At 49.5% G+C, this 17,279-nt stretch overlaps 6 protein-coding genes across 6 annotated transcripts; 3 read left to right on the top strand and 3 right to left on the bottom strand.

Moving 5' to 3' along the window:
- Window positions 1–157: 157 nt before the first annotated feature.
- Window positions 158–1,309, top strand: PV10_02738 (uncharacterized protein; the record flags this gene model as incomplete). The annotated part of the gene is made up of 1 exon (XM_016367087.1): window positions 158–1,309. The coding sequence occupies one exon, from the start codon at window positions 158–160 to the stop codon at window positions 1,307–1,309; it is 1,152 nt and encodes a 383-aa protein (XP_016226605.1).
- A 195-nt stretch (window positions 1,310–1,504) lies between these two features.
- PV10_02737 (uncharacterized protein) lies at window positions 1,505–2,601 on the top strand (the record flags this gene model as incomplete). Its single annotated transcript, XM_016367086.1, has 2 exons — window positions 1,505–2,412; window positions 2,472–2,601. The coding sequence occupies 2 exons, from the start codon at window positions 1,505–1,507 to the stop codon at window positions 2,599–2,601; spliced, it is 1,038 nt and encodes a 345-aa protein (XP_016226604.1).
- A 142-nt stretch (window positions 2,602–2,743) lies between these two features.
- PV10_02736 (uncharacterized protein) lies at window positions 2,744–3,580 on the bottom strand. The gene has a single exon (XM_016367085.1). It carries the CDS (start codon window positions 3,439–3,441, stop codon window positions 2,854–2,856), a length of 588 nt encoding a protein of 195 aa, XP_016226603.1. The 5' UTR covers window positions 3,442–3,580; the 3' UTR covers window positions 2,744–2,853.
- Window positions 3,581–4,422: 842 nt separating this feature from the next.
- On the bottom strand, window positions 4,423–5,799 carry PV10_02735 (uncharacterized protein). The gene is made up of 3 exons (XM_016367084.1): window positions 4,845–5,799; window positions 4,724–4,792; window positions 4,423–4,660 (listed from the first exon to the last, which is right to left on the bottom strand). Exons 1-3 carry the CDS (start codon window positions 5,625–5,627, stop codon window positions 4,556–4,558), a joined length of 957 nt encoding a protein of 318 aa, XP_016226602.1. The 5' UTR covers window positions 5,628–5,799; the 3' UTR covers window positions 4,423–4,555.
- A 419-nt stretch (window positions 5,800–6,218) lies between these two features.
- PV10_02734 (uncharacterized protein) lies at window positions 6,219–6,992 on the top strand (the record flags this gene model as incomplete). Its single annotated transcript, XM_016367083.1, has 1 exon — window positions 6,219–6,992. One exon carries the CDS (start codon window positions 6,219–6,221, stop codon window positions 6,990–6,992), a length of 774 nt encoding a protein of 257 aa, XP_016226601.1.
- Window positions 6,993–7,475: 483 nt separating this feature from the next.
- On the bottom strand, window positions 7,476–8,516 carry PV10_02733 (uncharacterized protein; the record flags this gene model as incomplete). Its single annotated transcript, XM_016367082.1, has 1 exon — window positions 7,476–8,516. One exon carries the CDS (start codon window positions 8,514–8,516, stop codon window positions 7,476–7,478), a length of 1,041 nt encoding a protein of 346 aa, XP_016226600.1.
- Window positions 8,517–17,279: the final 8,763 nt, after the last annotated feature.

Genomic DNA, 17,279 nt, shown 5'->3' with positions numbered 1-17,279 from the left:
GAAACCCTCCGACATCAACTTTACGAGACTCGCTTGCCGTCGAATCAATTCATCGCCATCGACTCGCCTTCTTTACACAATCTCCATGACTTCGACATAGAAGTCTTTGGGGGAGATATGGCCTGTCCGGTATAACACAGATTGTGACTTGTTAAAGATGGCTGCTACGCCCAGCAACACAAAGGACGTCGGGGGTAACCAACGTTCAGCATGCGATTATTGTCGACATCACAAGCTGAGGTGTATTCGCATTCCAGGAGAACAGCGCTGTCAACGATGCGTAAAGACCAATTCGGAATGTTGTACAGGCGCAACCCTGAGATCCGGTAGACCATCGCGCCCACGACCTACCGGCCCGTCCTCGAACTCGCCAGCGTCCCAGGCGATTTGGCAGCCCCAACCACCCCAGGAACTACCGACGCCACCAAACACCGACTTTGAAGCCTTGTTGGATGGTTACTCTGGAGATTTCACGGCTCAAGTTCAAGTTGCGAACGAGACTGTTCAGCATCCGATCGATCTCGGCAATGTGAGCTTTGGTGACGAGACGTTGGGAGTCCAAGGGTTTGAAGCTGGGGCTACGTCTGCAAATTTACCTTCTGCTTTTCTCAGGCGATTTGAAGCATCGCGAAAACTGGCAAACCTCCAGAGTGAAATGCACGGTTTATTGGAATTCGTCAAACTTTGTAAAACGGCTGATAAATGTTCAACCTTGAACGACGTTTCATCCACCGACCAGCTGGATACAACCATGATTGGGCAGATGCTGCAACAGTCTACAGCTTTGCTTGATATCTTGAACTGCTTCCGACCGTTTTCACCTAGTGGTGCATCAGATATACCGCTTGACCTACCAGTATGTGAAGTACCAACGATGACTTCGTTGCTGTCATGTTACATTGGCCTCATTCGCATCCTCCGAACCGTCTTCTCCACGATCTACGACTCAATGCCTTTCCTAGACTCTATCCAACAGCAAGAAATGAATCTGTGCTCGGTCATTGAAATCGGTGGATTCAGGCTCCAGAGCGAGCCCTCTGCACAGATACTGTTCTTGGTTGAAGTGAGCGAGAGTCTTTTGTCAAAGATTCAGCGGAAGTTTGGGATCCATGAAACTCAAGAATCCGTTCATGAGTCCATCTTTAATCCGGCGCAGGCAACAAAGATGCTGCACGTCATGGTCGAGGCTGAGGAGTCCGAACAGCCAGGAATGGAAGATATGCGAGGTCCTTGTGCTCCTCTCAATACGATCTTTGCTGATTTGAAACGGACAATTCGGAAGGAGACATTTGAATCAAGGTTATCTTGAACTGATTGATATGGGCTGACCCCCATGCTCTGCTCGGAGGTTTCATCGGAAGGTTTCTGATGGGTCCACTTCGAAGACCAAGCAGGAGTATAAAACCATGGAAGGTCAAGTCTTGGGAGCATTTCTCTTCACAGCGACCAATTCCAGAACAAGCAAGTGGGAAGGATTTCGTCTTGTTGAAGACAATCAAACGCCATGCCACCAAACCCACCCACCGATATTGGACTTGGCTTGATGTGGTGGTCTGCACGCAACCCTCCAGCAGACCCGACCGTCTCACTATCCGGGCGAACAGTCCTCATCACCGGAGCCAACGTGGGCCTCGGCCTTGAAGCCGCCGTCAAAACTGCAGCATTAGGAGCCAAAGGTCTCATTCTGGGGGTACGATCATTACAGAAAGGAGAAGACACCAAACGACAAATTTGCCAAAGGACCGGCTACGACCCCAACAAGGTGCGATACTACGAACTGGATATGAGCAGATTTGCATCCGTCGAATCGTTTGCGAAGACAGTGGAAGAAAACGAACCACGCGTGGACGCGGCGATTCTAAACGCAGGGACTGTCACGCCGGCCTTCGTTCTCAGCCCGGAGGGATATGAAACGACTCTACAGGTGAATGTCCTGTCAACGGCACTCCTAGGAGTGCTACTACTCCCACAGCTCCAAAAGTCCGCCACAATATCTGGAAAGGCATCCCACCTCGAATTCGTGGGGAGTGTTGCACATCACCGCGTCAAGGCATCCCAGTTCGACTTGTCGCCAGAACGGAGTATCATCGACCAAGCCAATTCAAAATCCTTCTTCGGCCTGACTGTCAATTACCATGTGTCGAAGCTGCTTTTGATGTATGTCATGGAGGGGTTGGTTCAAGCGACGAGGACGCCCGGTTGTGAACCCAATGTCATCATCACGAATGTGTGTCCGTGTCTGTGTCGAACCAACCTAGGAAGGGATTTTGGCTCGCCCATGAAACTTGCAAACTATCTGTTCCATCTACCTTTTGCGAGGACAGCTGAAGAAGGGAGTCGAACTCTTGTCAGTGGAATTACCCTAGGTCCAGAAGCGAATGGCGAATTCTGGAGTCATGATAGACTATACAAGTAAGCTGCGATCCTGTGTCTCAACCTTCGGAGTTCCAGGCTGACCGATTTTTGTGCAGGAAGGGAGATCTTGTGACTAGCGCCGAGGGGAAGGCCCTCCAGAAGAGGGTGTGGAAGGAGATTGTCGACATCCTGATCAAAAATGTTCCGGATTTGGATGGACACCTATCTCGATTGCGAGGACAGTGATATTTTTCTTCGCCGAAGGACTATTGTCACTTTTTTAATGCAGGCAAGCTGTCTTTTTGGATTGTGCTTAGAGGAGCGAGGACGGGGAAACAATAACATTATTGCAAAGAATTAGATTTTGATATTCTATCTCACAACACAACGCTCACAATGCAATGCAATGCAAATGCAGGGCTAAATTGACGCTCAAATCTCAATGCTCCACGCTCCAGATGATGCAAGAACAAAGACGCTTAGGAACTGCTTGGTCCCTTAATTTCCACGCTGGCATCCGTCGATCATATCCGCACCAATGGGACCCTTGCAGTCCACACCGAGGGGAAGCTGATCTGCGCCGTTCCACCACACCTGGTAGGTGTTCATAGCGGCCTGCTCGGGGTTCTGGCAAGCCCAGAATTTGTTCTGGTTGTTCCACATCAACGGTCCGCCACCGCTGAAGGAGAAGCCAGTGCTAACGGCACCATCTGGGACGGAGCCACCGGCGTGGGGAACGGTGAACTGCAAAGGAGCAGTCTTGTCGGGGGTTATGTAGCCGTATTGATATCCTGTGGGAGTGGAATGGATTGAGAGGAACGAAAGACCACCATCAGTGTCGCCAGCGACTTTAGCGCCTGAAAGAACAAGTGGCTCCGAGTACATCTGATATTTGATTTCGCCGAAATAAGCAGAGTTGTTGGCATACGAGAACTTGAAGGTCTGCAACTCCTCGATGTCAAAGAGTCCCTCCAGACCAACGCTCAGGCCGAAGGTTCCATCGACAGCTTGTCGCTTCTGTGCCAATGGAGCGGCACTGCCAATGGTGGCAAGAGCGAGAGTGGCAGCGGCAGCGGTGATATGCATGGTTGAGATTAGTGGATGATTGGGAGTGATATTATGCTATTGGGTTTGATTGTTCCTTGAGATGTTGTGAGATTGATGAATAGAGATGCTCGCTTTTGTATTGAATGCTGCTGATGATGTTTGTTGGTGTTTGTGGTTATGATGATGATGACGAGAATGATTTTGCGAGGGGGATTGCATGGTTTTATCATTTCTCGCACCTACCTATTTCCTCTTGTAAACTCTACTCGTTACTATCAATTGAGTTGTTGATGGTAACGACGTATGCATTGCACCGCCTGTGTTGCGTTTGTTGCGTTGATGCGACTTCAATCGCAAGGCTACGTTGTAACCTTGGGCCCTCCTTCCCCCGCGTTGTTTATTTCCTCGGAGGTACCTAAAATAGAAGGGACGAGCTACCAAACAAAGCTTGGGAAGGTGCAAAGGTGGGAATGATGTCACCAGAACCAAATTATTGGTAACGACGCCTGGGATTTCCCGATTGGGCACTAACGCCTTCGCTTCAGCCTCCACGATCTTGATGCAGGGTCACACATCCAGTCATGGCGCAGCACCTGGAGGGTTTTTGCCCTCCTGCGGGCACCTCGAAAGTGAAACACACACACACCCACACACACATACACATACACTTCGCGGATAGTTCCAACGATGGCTCGCATCGTCCCTGTTAGCCAAAAACTGTTTGGCCTCAGCTTTGATGCACTTTGCTAGTGGGCTACTACATGACTCCGTCCTTTGACATCTATCCAAATGCCTCGTTTTTACAAGACCCGTGACGGGCTGAGTTACGAGCCTTCAGCCACACCCGAATGTCAATGCATACACCAGAGAATATTGGCCCAATTGGAGTACAATCAGCAGAGTTTCGTCACCAGCGACGCAGTTGATGTGTGGCTGTTACGTGCATTAAGCATAATATATTGGCATCGTAGCAAAAAACTGTAAGAGTTCTAGCAAAACAGTAATCATAATATCAAGTACATCAAACACATGTGTCATATGATGTCGTCAAAGAAGACCATGGCTAGAGTTCTCGCCGCAGTTTGCACACTGTTCGAGGATAGTCGACGACATACTTCGCCCACTGCCCCATCATAACCACAGATCCACCACATCAGAAGAGATCAGATGCTTCTCTCTTGGTCGAAAATAGTACCTCGAGTGGCGACTGGAGGTTCAGCCATCCTAAGAATGGTGCACTCACTCCATATCCCAGCAGCTAGAAACACTTTGTGTCAGAAGGACCACTCTTTCAACAATCAGATATCTGGTGTGTTCATACCTCAAGTGTTTCATCATCGTACATCTCTCTCAAAACCTTGGGATCATGTGCCAGGTATTGATTCTCTTCCTAAACGATATTAGAAACTTCAATACTCTCCACGCTCCCCAAATCAACTCACCTGCCGGAGGTAGCCTCTGGTCGAGAAGCAACAATAGAGCAATCGCTCTTGGTCTGTAGTCGTGTTGGCGGATCCTGCGTGGTAGCATGACGAGTACATGATGAAGCCGTCACCAGGTTCAAGCTCTGCATAATATGCCAGGTCCTCATCAGGAGGGGTTTCCGACGACCACAGATGCGAGCCCGGGATGAATCGTGTCGCGCCATTGGCTTTGGTCGCAGTCTTGCCCGCAATGAAGAACCCGATTCCAGCTTCTCGCCGGAACGTGTGTTCCGCTGGTGTGATTGCCGTCAGCGGATAGTTGTGATGTATCATGTCGTCGCGGTGTAGTTGCTGCGCTTTAGCCCCGGGTCCAATGGAGAAGATGATCGATGTGTTGAGCTGCGGCTTGGATACGCTGTGTTCTTGCTTGTCCCCGATCCAAGACGAGATTTTGGTGGTTAATACCGCTTGGCATACTCCTTGGTATAGTTTATGCTTGACCATTTCTTCAATGTACGTCTTGGACTTGCTTGCCAGGCCGTAGGCTCGGCGTGTTTCCTTAGGGAAGAATCCATCTCCTTTCCAAGCTTGGTCCTTTGCGAGCCACGGTCGGACATCTGATTCGATTTGTTGAACCTTGTCGAGGCTGATCGCGTTTTTGATAACAACACCTCCAGCCACATTCATACCTTTCAGAATCTCTTCGATCGATGTAGTAGAGGCGTCGAGCACCGGCACCGCCGGGCTCACCAGCTTGGGCTTTGCCTGCTTGGTTTCCGTTTCTACTAGAGTCGTCGACATGGTGCAGGCTGATGTCACTGGGTACACTGAAGACAAGGTTGATCAAGGATTTGATTGACCTGTATGATCGTGTAAATCAAGTCCGTCTTTAGTGTGGTGAGTCGAGTTTCCTGGTAGTGTTACGCCGGTTGGAGGGAAGGAGCTGTACAAGTAACGGCAGGAGCTTTGCAACGGCAGGAGCAAGCCGGGCTGGTCCCGCACTTAGACAGACTTCGACTTCTCTCTCCTCTCACTAAAAGAGAGAGGAGATTAGCTACATCAATAGGCAATTGCTTACAATACGGACATGTGGTTGACCAGCGCGTCTAGATATATCAAGCGCGTCTAGATAGGCGACCATGAAGTTGAGATGTACATGTCGCAAATGCCACTAATTGGAGAGGGGGCGTCAACTTCCCCCGATAAGGCGGGCCCCTCGGGCTTCATTATTGACTTAAAGTGGTAAAGCGATACGCAATGGACTTGTGCGCTGGAGTTGACTTTTGAGTTTCGCTAGACAGGAACGGCACGATGGACGTTCAATTGATCGGCTCCGGGATACATACGGAGCATGTCGCCCAAACCTACTACAAACCTCATCAAACCCGTACCATGTCTTCCGACTCAAAGGCGCTCTCCGGGAAAGTCGCAATTGTGACAGGAGGATCTCGCGGCATTGGTGCTGGGATAGCATACGAACTCGCCAGCCGCGGAGCCAATATCCTAATCACCTACAATTCCGCTACCGCCAAGGCAGAAGAGGTTGCAAACAGAATCAGGAACCTCGGCGTGGACGTTGCGATCGTTCAAGCCAGCGGGACAGATAAAGCAGCTCCCGAGGCAGTGGTCAAAGCGGCAGTTGAGAGATGGAAAGTCATCGACATCATCGTCAACAATGCTGGGGAAGGCGCCGACTGTGACTTTGACAAGCTCAGCTACGATTTCTGGGATTTGCAGATGAACTGCAACATTCGCTTCCCGGTGTTCCTGGTCCAGGCTGCGATGCCGTATTTTGGGCCAGCCCCAAGGATTGTCAACTTGAGCAGCGTCTTCGCCAGAAGTGGTCCTCTGGACTGTATGTCCTATGCGGCAAGTAAGGGAGCCATGGAGAGTGCCACGAGGTCATTGGCCAGGGAACTTGGTCACAAGTACAATGCCACGGTCAACTGCGTCAATCCAGGTCCAGTCGCAACAGACATGTGGTTGAAGGACACCACGCCGGCCCAACTGGCATTCTGGGACCCCATCATCAAGGAGACCCCTGCAGCTCCTCGGGTTGCCGATGTCGATGATGTTGTCCAAATCGTTGCCTTTTTGTGTGATGAAAGAAGCCGCTGGTCCACAGGTAGCGTAGTCAATGCCAATGGAGGAATGTACTTCGTGTAAGGCGTCGCCCATTGAAAGTCAAGCTCTTCGATGAATCGAACTACAAGTACATGTGAGACTCGCCGGATTCAAAGTCATTTCTTCAACTTGTCCAAGAGGTCAAACCTGCTTCACATAGAGGCTGTTGGGCTCCGCTCACCTCCCCTTCGGCGTTGCTTCGGCGCTTCTGTTTATCCAACTGTCTTATGTCGGAACAGAACAAAGAAGCGGGTATAGCTTGACTGAATGCGTCTTGATAAGTGGTCAATCGTTTCTCTATGGGATAACAGTTGTATGGGTAGCCCTAGACCCTCTAGTTGCTACAGGAGTGCTCTTGCTCCACTTCATGCTTAAATTCGCCTCGTTCGTGATCGACTGGCTGTCGCCTCTCCTAGCAGTGACCTGGCCCTTGAGATCTAGCAAAGGCTGGTTTGCAGCCTTCTGATACTGCAAACATGGTCTGTAACCGCTTTCGAAACTTAATTCGAGACGCAATTGGTGTTCTTACGACTCTTCTGCCGCTGGTTCTTGTCGTTGTTTTCTCCTCCAGAATTTCTCCGACTTCGAGGGCGTACTTGCCTCGCCCGATGATGTGTTCTGATCCGCTGAATGCGTTTTTCGCATAAAAGGGAAGAAGACGCCTGGGTGAACAAAAGTCAAGCAAAGTATTGCCAACGCTATCATCATTCCGTCCAGCGTCAGGAAGGTGACCTCGTCTTGCATCAACTCGGACCCCCATCCTGACGCCATTTCCGGAATACGGTAAATGCAACGGACAATGATGGCGATATAGGCAAGGGCCAATGTCCAGGTAAACACTCGGAAGTTTCGTACCTCACGCCGTGCAGCGGGATCGCCTGCAGCTGCTGATTTTGCGCGATGATAGGTTGTTTCCTCTCCCGGGATTTCCGTCTTGTGCTTTTTTGCCCGTTGATACCTGCGGAAGAAGATGACTACAAAACCACCGCAGAAAACCATGTTCGCAGCTTGAAATGCAACACCAGTCGTCAAGATAGCTGTAGCCACGTCGAATATGGTTGTATTGCTAGAGTTACCAATCGCAGTGGCTGCTACCACCCCGCCGACAACCTGGACCAAAATCGCAAATAGGTCTGTGCCGATGAAAATATAAGGCACCCACTTGGGGCGTACAATACTGTACTGCCTTCCTGCATAGATGAAGATATGCTTGAAAGTCACCGAGATGGCTGCTGCAATAAAAGTTGGGCCCAGGATGAGGCAGACGAGCTGGATCCTTTGCGCATTGTCATCCCAAGGGTTCTTGGACAAGAGAACACGACCGACATAGCCGACGCATTCGAAAATTACTCCGCACATGATCCAGGCTGTGAATGACCATGTTTTCGTTTTGATGCCGAGCCATAACTGTGTGACCGTGGCCAAACCGAAAACGATGGCGAAGAAAATGTTGGCGGGCTCGTTGAAATAGTCACCATAGAGAGTCCCTTCAACCGGACACTGTGGTGAGACAGAGGTGCAGTCTCTATAGTCGGAGTTGCCCAAGCGCTCGGTTGCGTCTGACATGGCTGTAGCACCGTTAAAGTGTAGCAGGGAACTTTAGACCAACGGGGTAGGGTTCGAGAGGGAGCGTGAACTCTCCTATATCGCAGGCGAACATCCCGTATTTAACCATGAATCTGAGATTGACGATCGAAGGCCAAGAGCATTGCCACATCATTGCTCCGCTCTTGGTATCTGGGTGGATGGAGAAGAAATTTGGTGTCCTCCGCACATTCTGGTTCGGACTGGGTGATTTCCGGATGTCAATAATGTTTCGAGCGTTGGGGCTTTGCATATAGTGACATATGCCAATGCTAAAAAGCTTTGATAACTATCATGGAATCATGGTTGCCTAGATGCTGTTGGAGCTTTGATAGCAATCATGGAATCATGGTTGCCTAACTTGGCACGATGTCTCGCACTTAGCTCCGTATAGGTACAGACTGGTAACATAACGACAGCGTTGTGTCTTGGATCCCGTAAGGTGGGCGGTGCCTCGATGAACCAAGCCATCTAACGGTTCGCTTCGAGTGAGAGTGGGACAAAAGATCCTCGTAATCTATACGCGCTCTTGTGCCTGAGACTTGTGCACATACCAAGACTTCTTAACAAATGTCATACCGCAGTCGAACTCCCCTGAAGGAACCATGGTGTCTTGTCGTCCGGCGTCCAGATTCAACAATGGTCATTGAATCACGTGTATTGCCGTACAGAGGTATACGAGCACGCTGGTGGATGTGCATGATTGGCTGAACTCATCTAGGGTGACCTAGGCTTTGCTTCCTCCAGCTAGCATCTGTTGTTTCCTTTTGAGGCCGAGGGCCACGAGGGCCTATCACCCGTACTCCAACCTCGTATTCATGTACCAATTGCAGATATGTCGACCTTAGTCAGCGAAATGACTAACAAAGCTGAAACTTAAAGACTTCTCCTCGGCGCTACTAAAGTGAATCATGACAGCAAGGTCAGATTCCCATATAGTGGGCTCCAACGCCTTCAATTCTTGCTGGCGACTTCATTGATTTGGAGCGTTTGTTGATGAGCTTATCATCTTGGTGGAGATATGGCATTCAACACCGGAAGATTGCAGAAGATGATCAAGCCATCAATAACAATTGAGCCTAACGAGCTCTGAGGCTATTACAAAACTTCTAACGGCGATACTAACAAGAGCCAACATGTCTTCTTGGCTATTTGTACCTACGCAACAGGATGACGGAGAGAAACCGAGGCTGCACAATGCCCTGGAGCCAGGACGGCTGATCTCACATACTTCACGATTCATGCACACCAAGCGACGCCAAGAGCGCCTGAAGGACCTGAAAGAATCGAGAGTGCGCTTTCCCTGCGTTGAGCCTCTCTTGAAGGAGGTCGACGCATCAGAAGTCACATCGTCTGCGCAAGACATACCCACTGCCTCGATGCAAAGGTCAGATAATGCCAATACTTCTCAAAGAAGGTCTCGCACTACGAGATCAACGTCCCCAACAAGTGTTCTAGGTTACGGGCAATCAGATCCCTTCAGTTCTCTTGCCATCGAAATCACGCCCGAGGCCAATGAAATAATCTCCTTCTTCCGTGAATACTCTATCCTTGCGTTCTACAATACCAAATGGGAGAGTTCCAAGGCGGCTGTTGTCACGATGCATTGGCAGAGCGTTGTTCGTGCTCTGCATGATAATGGCAGTGGCCTTGGTTTTCTAGCTCGCAATGCGCAGATTCTAAACATCGTCAGTAAGAACCAACGCATCCAGATTGCAGCCTTCAGATACTCTGCAGCTAGTTCCTCCATCCTCAGGAGACGACTTGAGCAAACTCCGGAGCTAACAACTACAGATCAATGGCATATATCAATGTTGTGGGGGACTGAAATCTTGTTCCGGAATCTAGAAGCGGCACTAGTTCATGGAAAGATGCTACGACGCATAGTTGAGGACCAAGCAGCAAAGGGAACTTTGGATCTGGTGGCGTTTAGGCATATCGTATACTACGATATTCAGCTCTGCACTATGTTGATGGTCCGGTCGATGTTTGACTATTTCAAATGGGTCCCAGATCAGTATCGCGAACTGGCGGCGCCAGCGACAAGCCACATGAAGTACTCCAAAGACAGCCTCGATGCCGCGGTCACGGATCTCGACCCGTGCATTGATCAGATTACTCTACTCCCAATCTTCCAGGAGCGACGTCGACACATGAAGGAACATTCCTGGTGGCTGAGAAGGGCATTCGATGAGATCCACCCTCTTCTCTATGCCTGGCTTGCTGTTTGCCATCATATTTGCCATGGTCAATTAATTACGCATGCGCTGAATTCTATCGAGAAAGCTCAGGGCTCCTCACGGGAAGAAAGGGCGTCACTACTCAACCAAGCGATTCTGGCACTAGCTGCATTGTACGAAACTCGAGCGGTAGGTGGACAGCTTGTTATACGGGGAGTTGAAATTTTCGAAGCCAGACGCGCTATACTGGAGAAACTATCCCTTGCTTTAACCATGGCAGATAGCCTTGGTGCAGACGATCGCAAACCATACAGGAATGCCACTCTGTGGGCTTTATATGTTGGAGTGCGTGGTTCGAGCACATTGGGAGAAGAAAGCGCACAATATGAGTGGTTAGGCTATGAATTTGAACGATTAAGAACAGAGATGGGCCTGACAACCTGGGCCGATACACAAAAGGTTCTGCAGGGGTTTCTCCATCACAGCGATATCAATCCCCTTAACATCAAGACTCCTTTAGGTTAAAGAAATGGCTTACCAGGGCTCTTCGAGATTCACCTTCCCCGGGCATTCATTGTCTCTCACTTTTCCTTGCCGTGAAACAGAGACTCAGAGGGGCCAATTCCATAGTGAACGTGTCAAGAGTCTTTTCGAGAAGATTAGTTCCGTCCTCGCCTGGGCCAAAAGATACATCAAAATTCGCAAGAATATTGGCGGTCACAGAACGAATCTCAATGAGAGCCAGCTGTTTTCCAATGCACGAATAAGGTCCTGCTAATCATTAGACAACATCATGGCAATGATTCTGACTCGTACCGATGAGGAATGGTATGAACGCATCACCTCGAAGCAATAATTCTGGCTTGCTGTACCTGAACAAATACTCAGCAACTTTCAAGTGCTGATTCCATTTGGACTTACCATCGCTCCGGAATGAATTCTTCCGGGTGCACATAACATTCTGGGGCTTTAACTCCATAGTTAATCTACTGACTTGGACATCCTTTTGGGTATGCTCACATCTGAAAAGGGTAAATAGAGGGGCCAGAACATTGACATTGCCTGGGATGTACGTTCCGCCAACCGTAACACCCTCAGGTGGCGTGATGCGTCCAACACCAGCAGGGACTGGCGGATGGAGTCGAAGAGCCTCATTTATCACCCCATTGAGATGCTTGAGAGTCATCAGTTTGGGAGCGCGAAAGTCCCCATCGAGAGAATCGATCTCCTTCCTCAAGATATCCATGTGGGATGGGGTTTGAGCGAGATGATAGAAAATGTGGGTCAAGGTTGCCGCTGTAGTATCGCTTCCAGCCACGATGATAAGCCGGGAATCTCCAGTCAGCCAAGCACGTTCGTCGAATCTGGTATCTGTCATCGGAGGCGATTTCAGGATCCATGACGAAATATCAGGGCGATCCCCCTTCATCTTGGACCTCTGGTCCATCATATCCTCACAGAACTTGATAAACTTCTGGAATTCCTTGGTCAAGAAAGGAATCTGGCTCACGATGACAAAGAGCCATGGCACAGGGCCAAAGATGCCGATACCTCGTTGCCCGTTGTTCAGAAGCTGGATAGCCCAGTGCTTTTGGCCATTCTCTAGCATATCAAATGACTTTCCGAATGCAAGGTCCCCCATGACATCGAAGCTGTAGTAGTTGAACCACTGGGCTGCATTGATGGGCTGCCCGGAGAAACGTCGAATCTGGTCCATCAAGGCAACAGTATACTTCTCAACTCGTGGCTCATACTCGCGTAGGGCTATTCAGGAAGCTTAGCATGGCCAGCATCATAGAGCGGCAAAGGCATACAGTTTTGTGTGAAGCCTTTGGCCCATGCCTTGCGGCGTACATCGTGATCTCGTCTTGATCTCGTTGAATGCATCGACGTCAGATCGATGTTCGATTCATAGCCCGCGGCTTTGACGCATTTTGAGGCTGCGCCATAGAACACTTCCGCCGCATCCGGATGGATCACGGACAGGGTATTGGAACCTGATGCGATGAGCACATGGGTGCACGTTAGGACAACAGGAAGTACTCGCCTACTCGCACGATTGGTCCATACTTTTTGTGCATTCTTCCTAGGTGTTTGTAATTGTCGATTGTTCGAAAAACTTGAGAGACGTGCCACAATGAAGAGAGCTTAGCTGGAAAAGGTCCTGGAAAGCTGTTGAGGCGATGAAAGAACGCGCGATACACGAAAAGGCTACTGTACAGCCCAGTCAAGAATGCAGTATAGAAGCATCCTGTTTGTAGAACTGCTCGCAGCAGGTGCACACCCAGTGCATATTGGCTTGCCGTTGCAACGACGGGCAACGATAAAAGTGCGAGAAAATATTGGAAAGCTTGACGATGGTGTTCGCCGCGATTGAAGTACAATAGATGTGAGAGAACACCAGAGAAGGCTCCGGCTACAGCGATCTGAACCATACTTCTTGAATCCATGATAATGGTATATGCAAGCGTTCAGGTTGGAGGAACGTATATCCTTTTGGGCCTCCCGACGAGGGACACTTGCTTCCTTTATTGGCTTAGGTAGGGTCTCGTCCAAGACGCGCTTCGAGTGCCCCTCGATTTATGGTCACAATCCCTCGGTACTTTAGCAACCAATGATCAAACCACCAGAACGTGGTCTAAATACGTTGGCTTACTCATCTACTACCCTTCGTACCCTTCAAGATGCGTGTATCACGTAGGTCGGACGACCGTCAGTAATTGCTGCAAGAAATGGTCTTTTATTAGACGTAGCATTTTCTGGTCTCACATTTAGATCTGGCATAGATTGTTAGAATCGGGGAAGAAATGCTCCATATTGAATCTTACAAAACTCAGAACGAAAGAATGCGGGGTCCCCACACAAGAAGCGCCCTCGGCCACCTATCTGCCTGCCTGCCATAAGAAGCCTCGGTTGTGGAGTGTGTCGTGTCGTGTCTGGGAGTGTGGTCTCAGCTTAGTAACTGACTCGACCTCAAGAACTCAGCGACGCACACCCTGGACTGGGTGGTACGCGTCTCGCCCGGGGCCGGGAGATATCGTACATTAGTGTTCTGTTGTGCGCCTTATGCTTGGTGTAGTTGTCCCAAGATCGGCGCCGAAGCTTTATGAAACGTGAGGGAAGTCCCTGTACGGAGGAAGGCAGGAATACCACGCTTTCGGCGTACACCCACTAGGGTAGCTGCTATAAGAAAGCGAGAGCCAAGTCTGGACTTATGCGGGAGTGGATCAGTAGATCACAGTGCAACTTGCTCACAAACATGCAATGACTTTATCATGGACCTTGAGCATCTGGTGCATCTTTTTCCCGGTCCCAAAATATTCTGTACCAAAACACTCGGCTTTTGAATATTCATCCGTTAAACCTTGGAAGAGATGATCGGAAAAAGCCGTAGCAATGTTCACCTGGAACAAGGACAAATGCAGAACTTTGGAGGTCAATCTGTCGTTTTCTTACCATGAAAGCGCCGGATTTACTTGAGCTTATGCGGTTCCAAGTGTAGCTTGATCCGTCACAGCCATCAGCTAGACAGCACATCTTGAATGATCACAGGCACCAAGCCTGGAAGGTGGCAAGACAGCCTTCCTAGATCCAACTTGTCTCGTGGTAAACCCACAAATGAATGCGCAGAAGCAGGTCATGATGGACATGTTCCAAGCAGTATCAAGGACAGGGCTCATTTATCCCAGCAAAGTTGCGCTGCATATGATTTGTTTGTCTAGGCTTCCCCTCTCATGCCATTACGGGAATTTGAAGGTCAATAAACTCCGTTCATGCTCGGACTTCGGACTCTTGCGGCTGGGCTCTCCGCGAGTATCTGTTGACCTTGCAAAAATTAAAGAGCTTTAAAGATGGCAACAGACGGTTGCTACAATGTTGGTAAGATGAAATCTCCATCTTAGGAAAGAGATAGTTGTCAGGTGTCCTTTATCAACCTTCTGCGACCCAAGATCTAGGTGGTCCCCAGCTCAGTCGACTAGACCTGTCCTCCAATATTCAGATATCCATTGCCATAACTCTCGTTCTCGCAACAATGTTTGCAGACACGAGGATTGCAGAATCTGAAATCAAGAGCCTTTTGATCCGTGAGCGATACTACCGAGATGCAGGAAGATGGGACGCGCTCCGAAGTTGCTATCATCCAGATGCATCCATTACCAATATCAGAATCTCATGGTAGGACGCCAGCTACGCAGATAAGGTGCCAGAGATCCCAACTAACCTGTGAAAGGTTCTCTGGCGATGTGGATGGATTCGTTCAGGGCTCAAAGGCCATGGCTAAAAGTGGGACACTGGCATCTCATACGGTTCAACCCATCGAAGTTCATATCAAAGGGAGCAAAGCAGTCTCAGTATCGACCGGGAGTGTTCAGATCAGATTCATGTTAGATGATATTGAGTACGACATGACTTCATGGGTCATATTTCTCAGTCGCCTATCGCTTGTATCGAACTCAGGCACCGCTCAATGGAGACTGCTGTCGCTGGAAGCAGTCTACGACCGAGATTCAATAGCCGCCACAAAGCCTATAGTCAACACCAGTAGAGCGATAGAGCTCTCACCAAGTGCTAGACCCAGCTATAAATACCTAGAATGGGTGATGTCTCAACGAGGGTACAGCGTTCCCCACGACCTACCAGGTACTGACGATAGGGAAGGAATGCAGGCAATGATTGACGACCAGCTGTTATGGCTGACAAGCTAGTGGACTCAGTAGCTTACATATGTGGGAACGCAGACGTAAGGAGCAGAGAACCCAATTTTTAGATGACCAAATTTCCTCCCCAGCGCCTCAACCTGGAACCATAGATATGGAGAGCCCCAATTATGAAAAGCGAGGCTGCCACTATCGCTGCTTGGATCCCAAAGGAGACATCAAATCCAGCCTCTAGTCCCCATTCAAGTTGGAAGTACCTGTGTGTACCAGTCAGCAACCACAAGAGAAGGAACTTGGAGAACGAAGCATACCCGACAGAGAAGCCGCCTAGTAAGCGTGAGAGGTTGATGAGCGCTGATAGTTCACCGGCAGCCGTAGGATATGCATCGACAGCATAGGCTGTAATTGCGACGGAAGCGACCATGCACCCAAAGACATACATTCCCCAACCCATCACAATCCCAACCCAGTGAAGGTGATTATGCAAGGTTTGACCTATCAAGACTAGTCCTGGCACCATGAGAGCTCCGGCCAAATAGATCGGCTTTAGCCGTACTTCAGGTTGGAAAATGCCTTCATGCTTGCGGATATAGCTAGCCGCAATCCAGTCGTTGACAAAGTGGCCAAAAAGTTCCCCAATCAGAACAGCGACGACGGGTGCAAAGAAAATGTATCCAACTACATTTGGGCCAAAACCATAACCTCCTTGTGCTGGTGGGGTTGCAAACAGGATGGCAGATGTTTGATTGATGCCAACTACCCACATGAAACTCATCAAGCTAAGAGTGTTGTCAGGATGATACCCATAGGCGCGGGGGATGTACATACTAGTAAACAAAGATTGGGAGTACAATTGGCTTCAAAACGATCACCACAAGGCGTTGAAAAGATCGAGCAGCGGTGTAAAAGTAGCCATGGTGGTGACGAATCTGCCAGATGCCAATGATCCTCAACAGGCGAGAACCTCTCGGAGGTTGGTCTGTGATGGGTATATCACGTCTGTACCAGGTTTCATCCAGAAATAGAGCCATGAGGACCAAGTTAAAGCATCCAAGAGCAAATATGAGCCAGTACACTGCTCTCCAGGAGCCCGTCCCGTCCAAGATAAAATTGGCGAATAGTGGGCCGAAATAGGGGCTGGCGAGGAAGACCGCACTCCAGATTCCAATCTTTCTTGCTTGCTCATGGAAGAAGAAGATATCGTGGATGAAAGCCAGACCGATGGTCTGTCCTACGGTCAATGTGAGTCCTTGTAGTGCCTTAACGCCATAGTAAACCTGGAAACTCGGGGCAATGGCGCAAGCCATGCTGAACAAGGTCCCGGCGACTGCAATCCAAAAGATGAGTGGAGCGCGGCCCCAGAAATAGGCAATTGGAACTCCGATGACTCCTCCAATTCCACTGACACGACGTTACCTTTGGGAAGACTTGAACATTCAACTCATTCACTTACACGAGTAGAACATTGAGATTGTTGGCATGATTAACATGATCTGGTGTCATCCCCCACTCTGCCCCTTGGGCAATGATACATGGTGCTGCTGCCCCAGCCTGGAAATCGGCAATGAATGCCGCAACGCTGATCGTCAGCAAGAGGGCATGTTTGCGACGCCACGACCAATTCAAAGGATCTGTTGAATCATCGGATGGCTGTGGAATCAAGACAATCTATGTCTCAGTGAGCATATACACTCTGAAGTTTCTGGTGGTAAAAGGGATACATACGTGCCCACTCGGAGCCGTTTTTAGATTCCCAATTTCTTTGTCTTTGCTATTGGCATCGAGTGCTACCAAAATAGCACCATCATCTTGATAGATCTCCTTTTCGGCGTAGGTCGATGCTTCATGATGGATGGGCTGTGCTTCTGCATCTGTCTCATGGTGGGTTGTGGAAATCTTGTCGAATG

The sequence above is a fragment of the Exophiala mesophila genome (assembly GCF_000836275.1).
Source record: "Exophiala mesophila strain CBS 40295 unplaced genomic scaffold supercont1.2, whole genome shotgun sequence".
Taxonomy (NCBI): Eukaryota; Fungi; Ascomycota; class Eurotiomycetes; order Chaetothyriales; family Herpotrichiellaceae; genus Exophiala; species Exophiala mesophila.
Note: the sequence above shows the minus strand (reverse complement) of the source record. Positions and strands in the feature narration are given on the sequence as shown.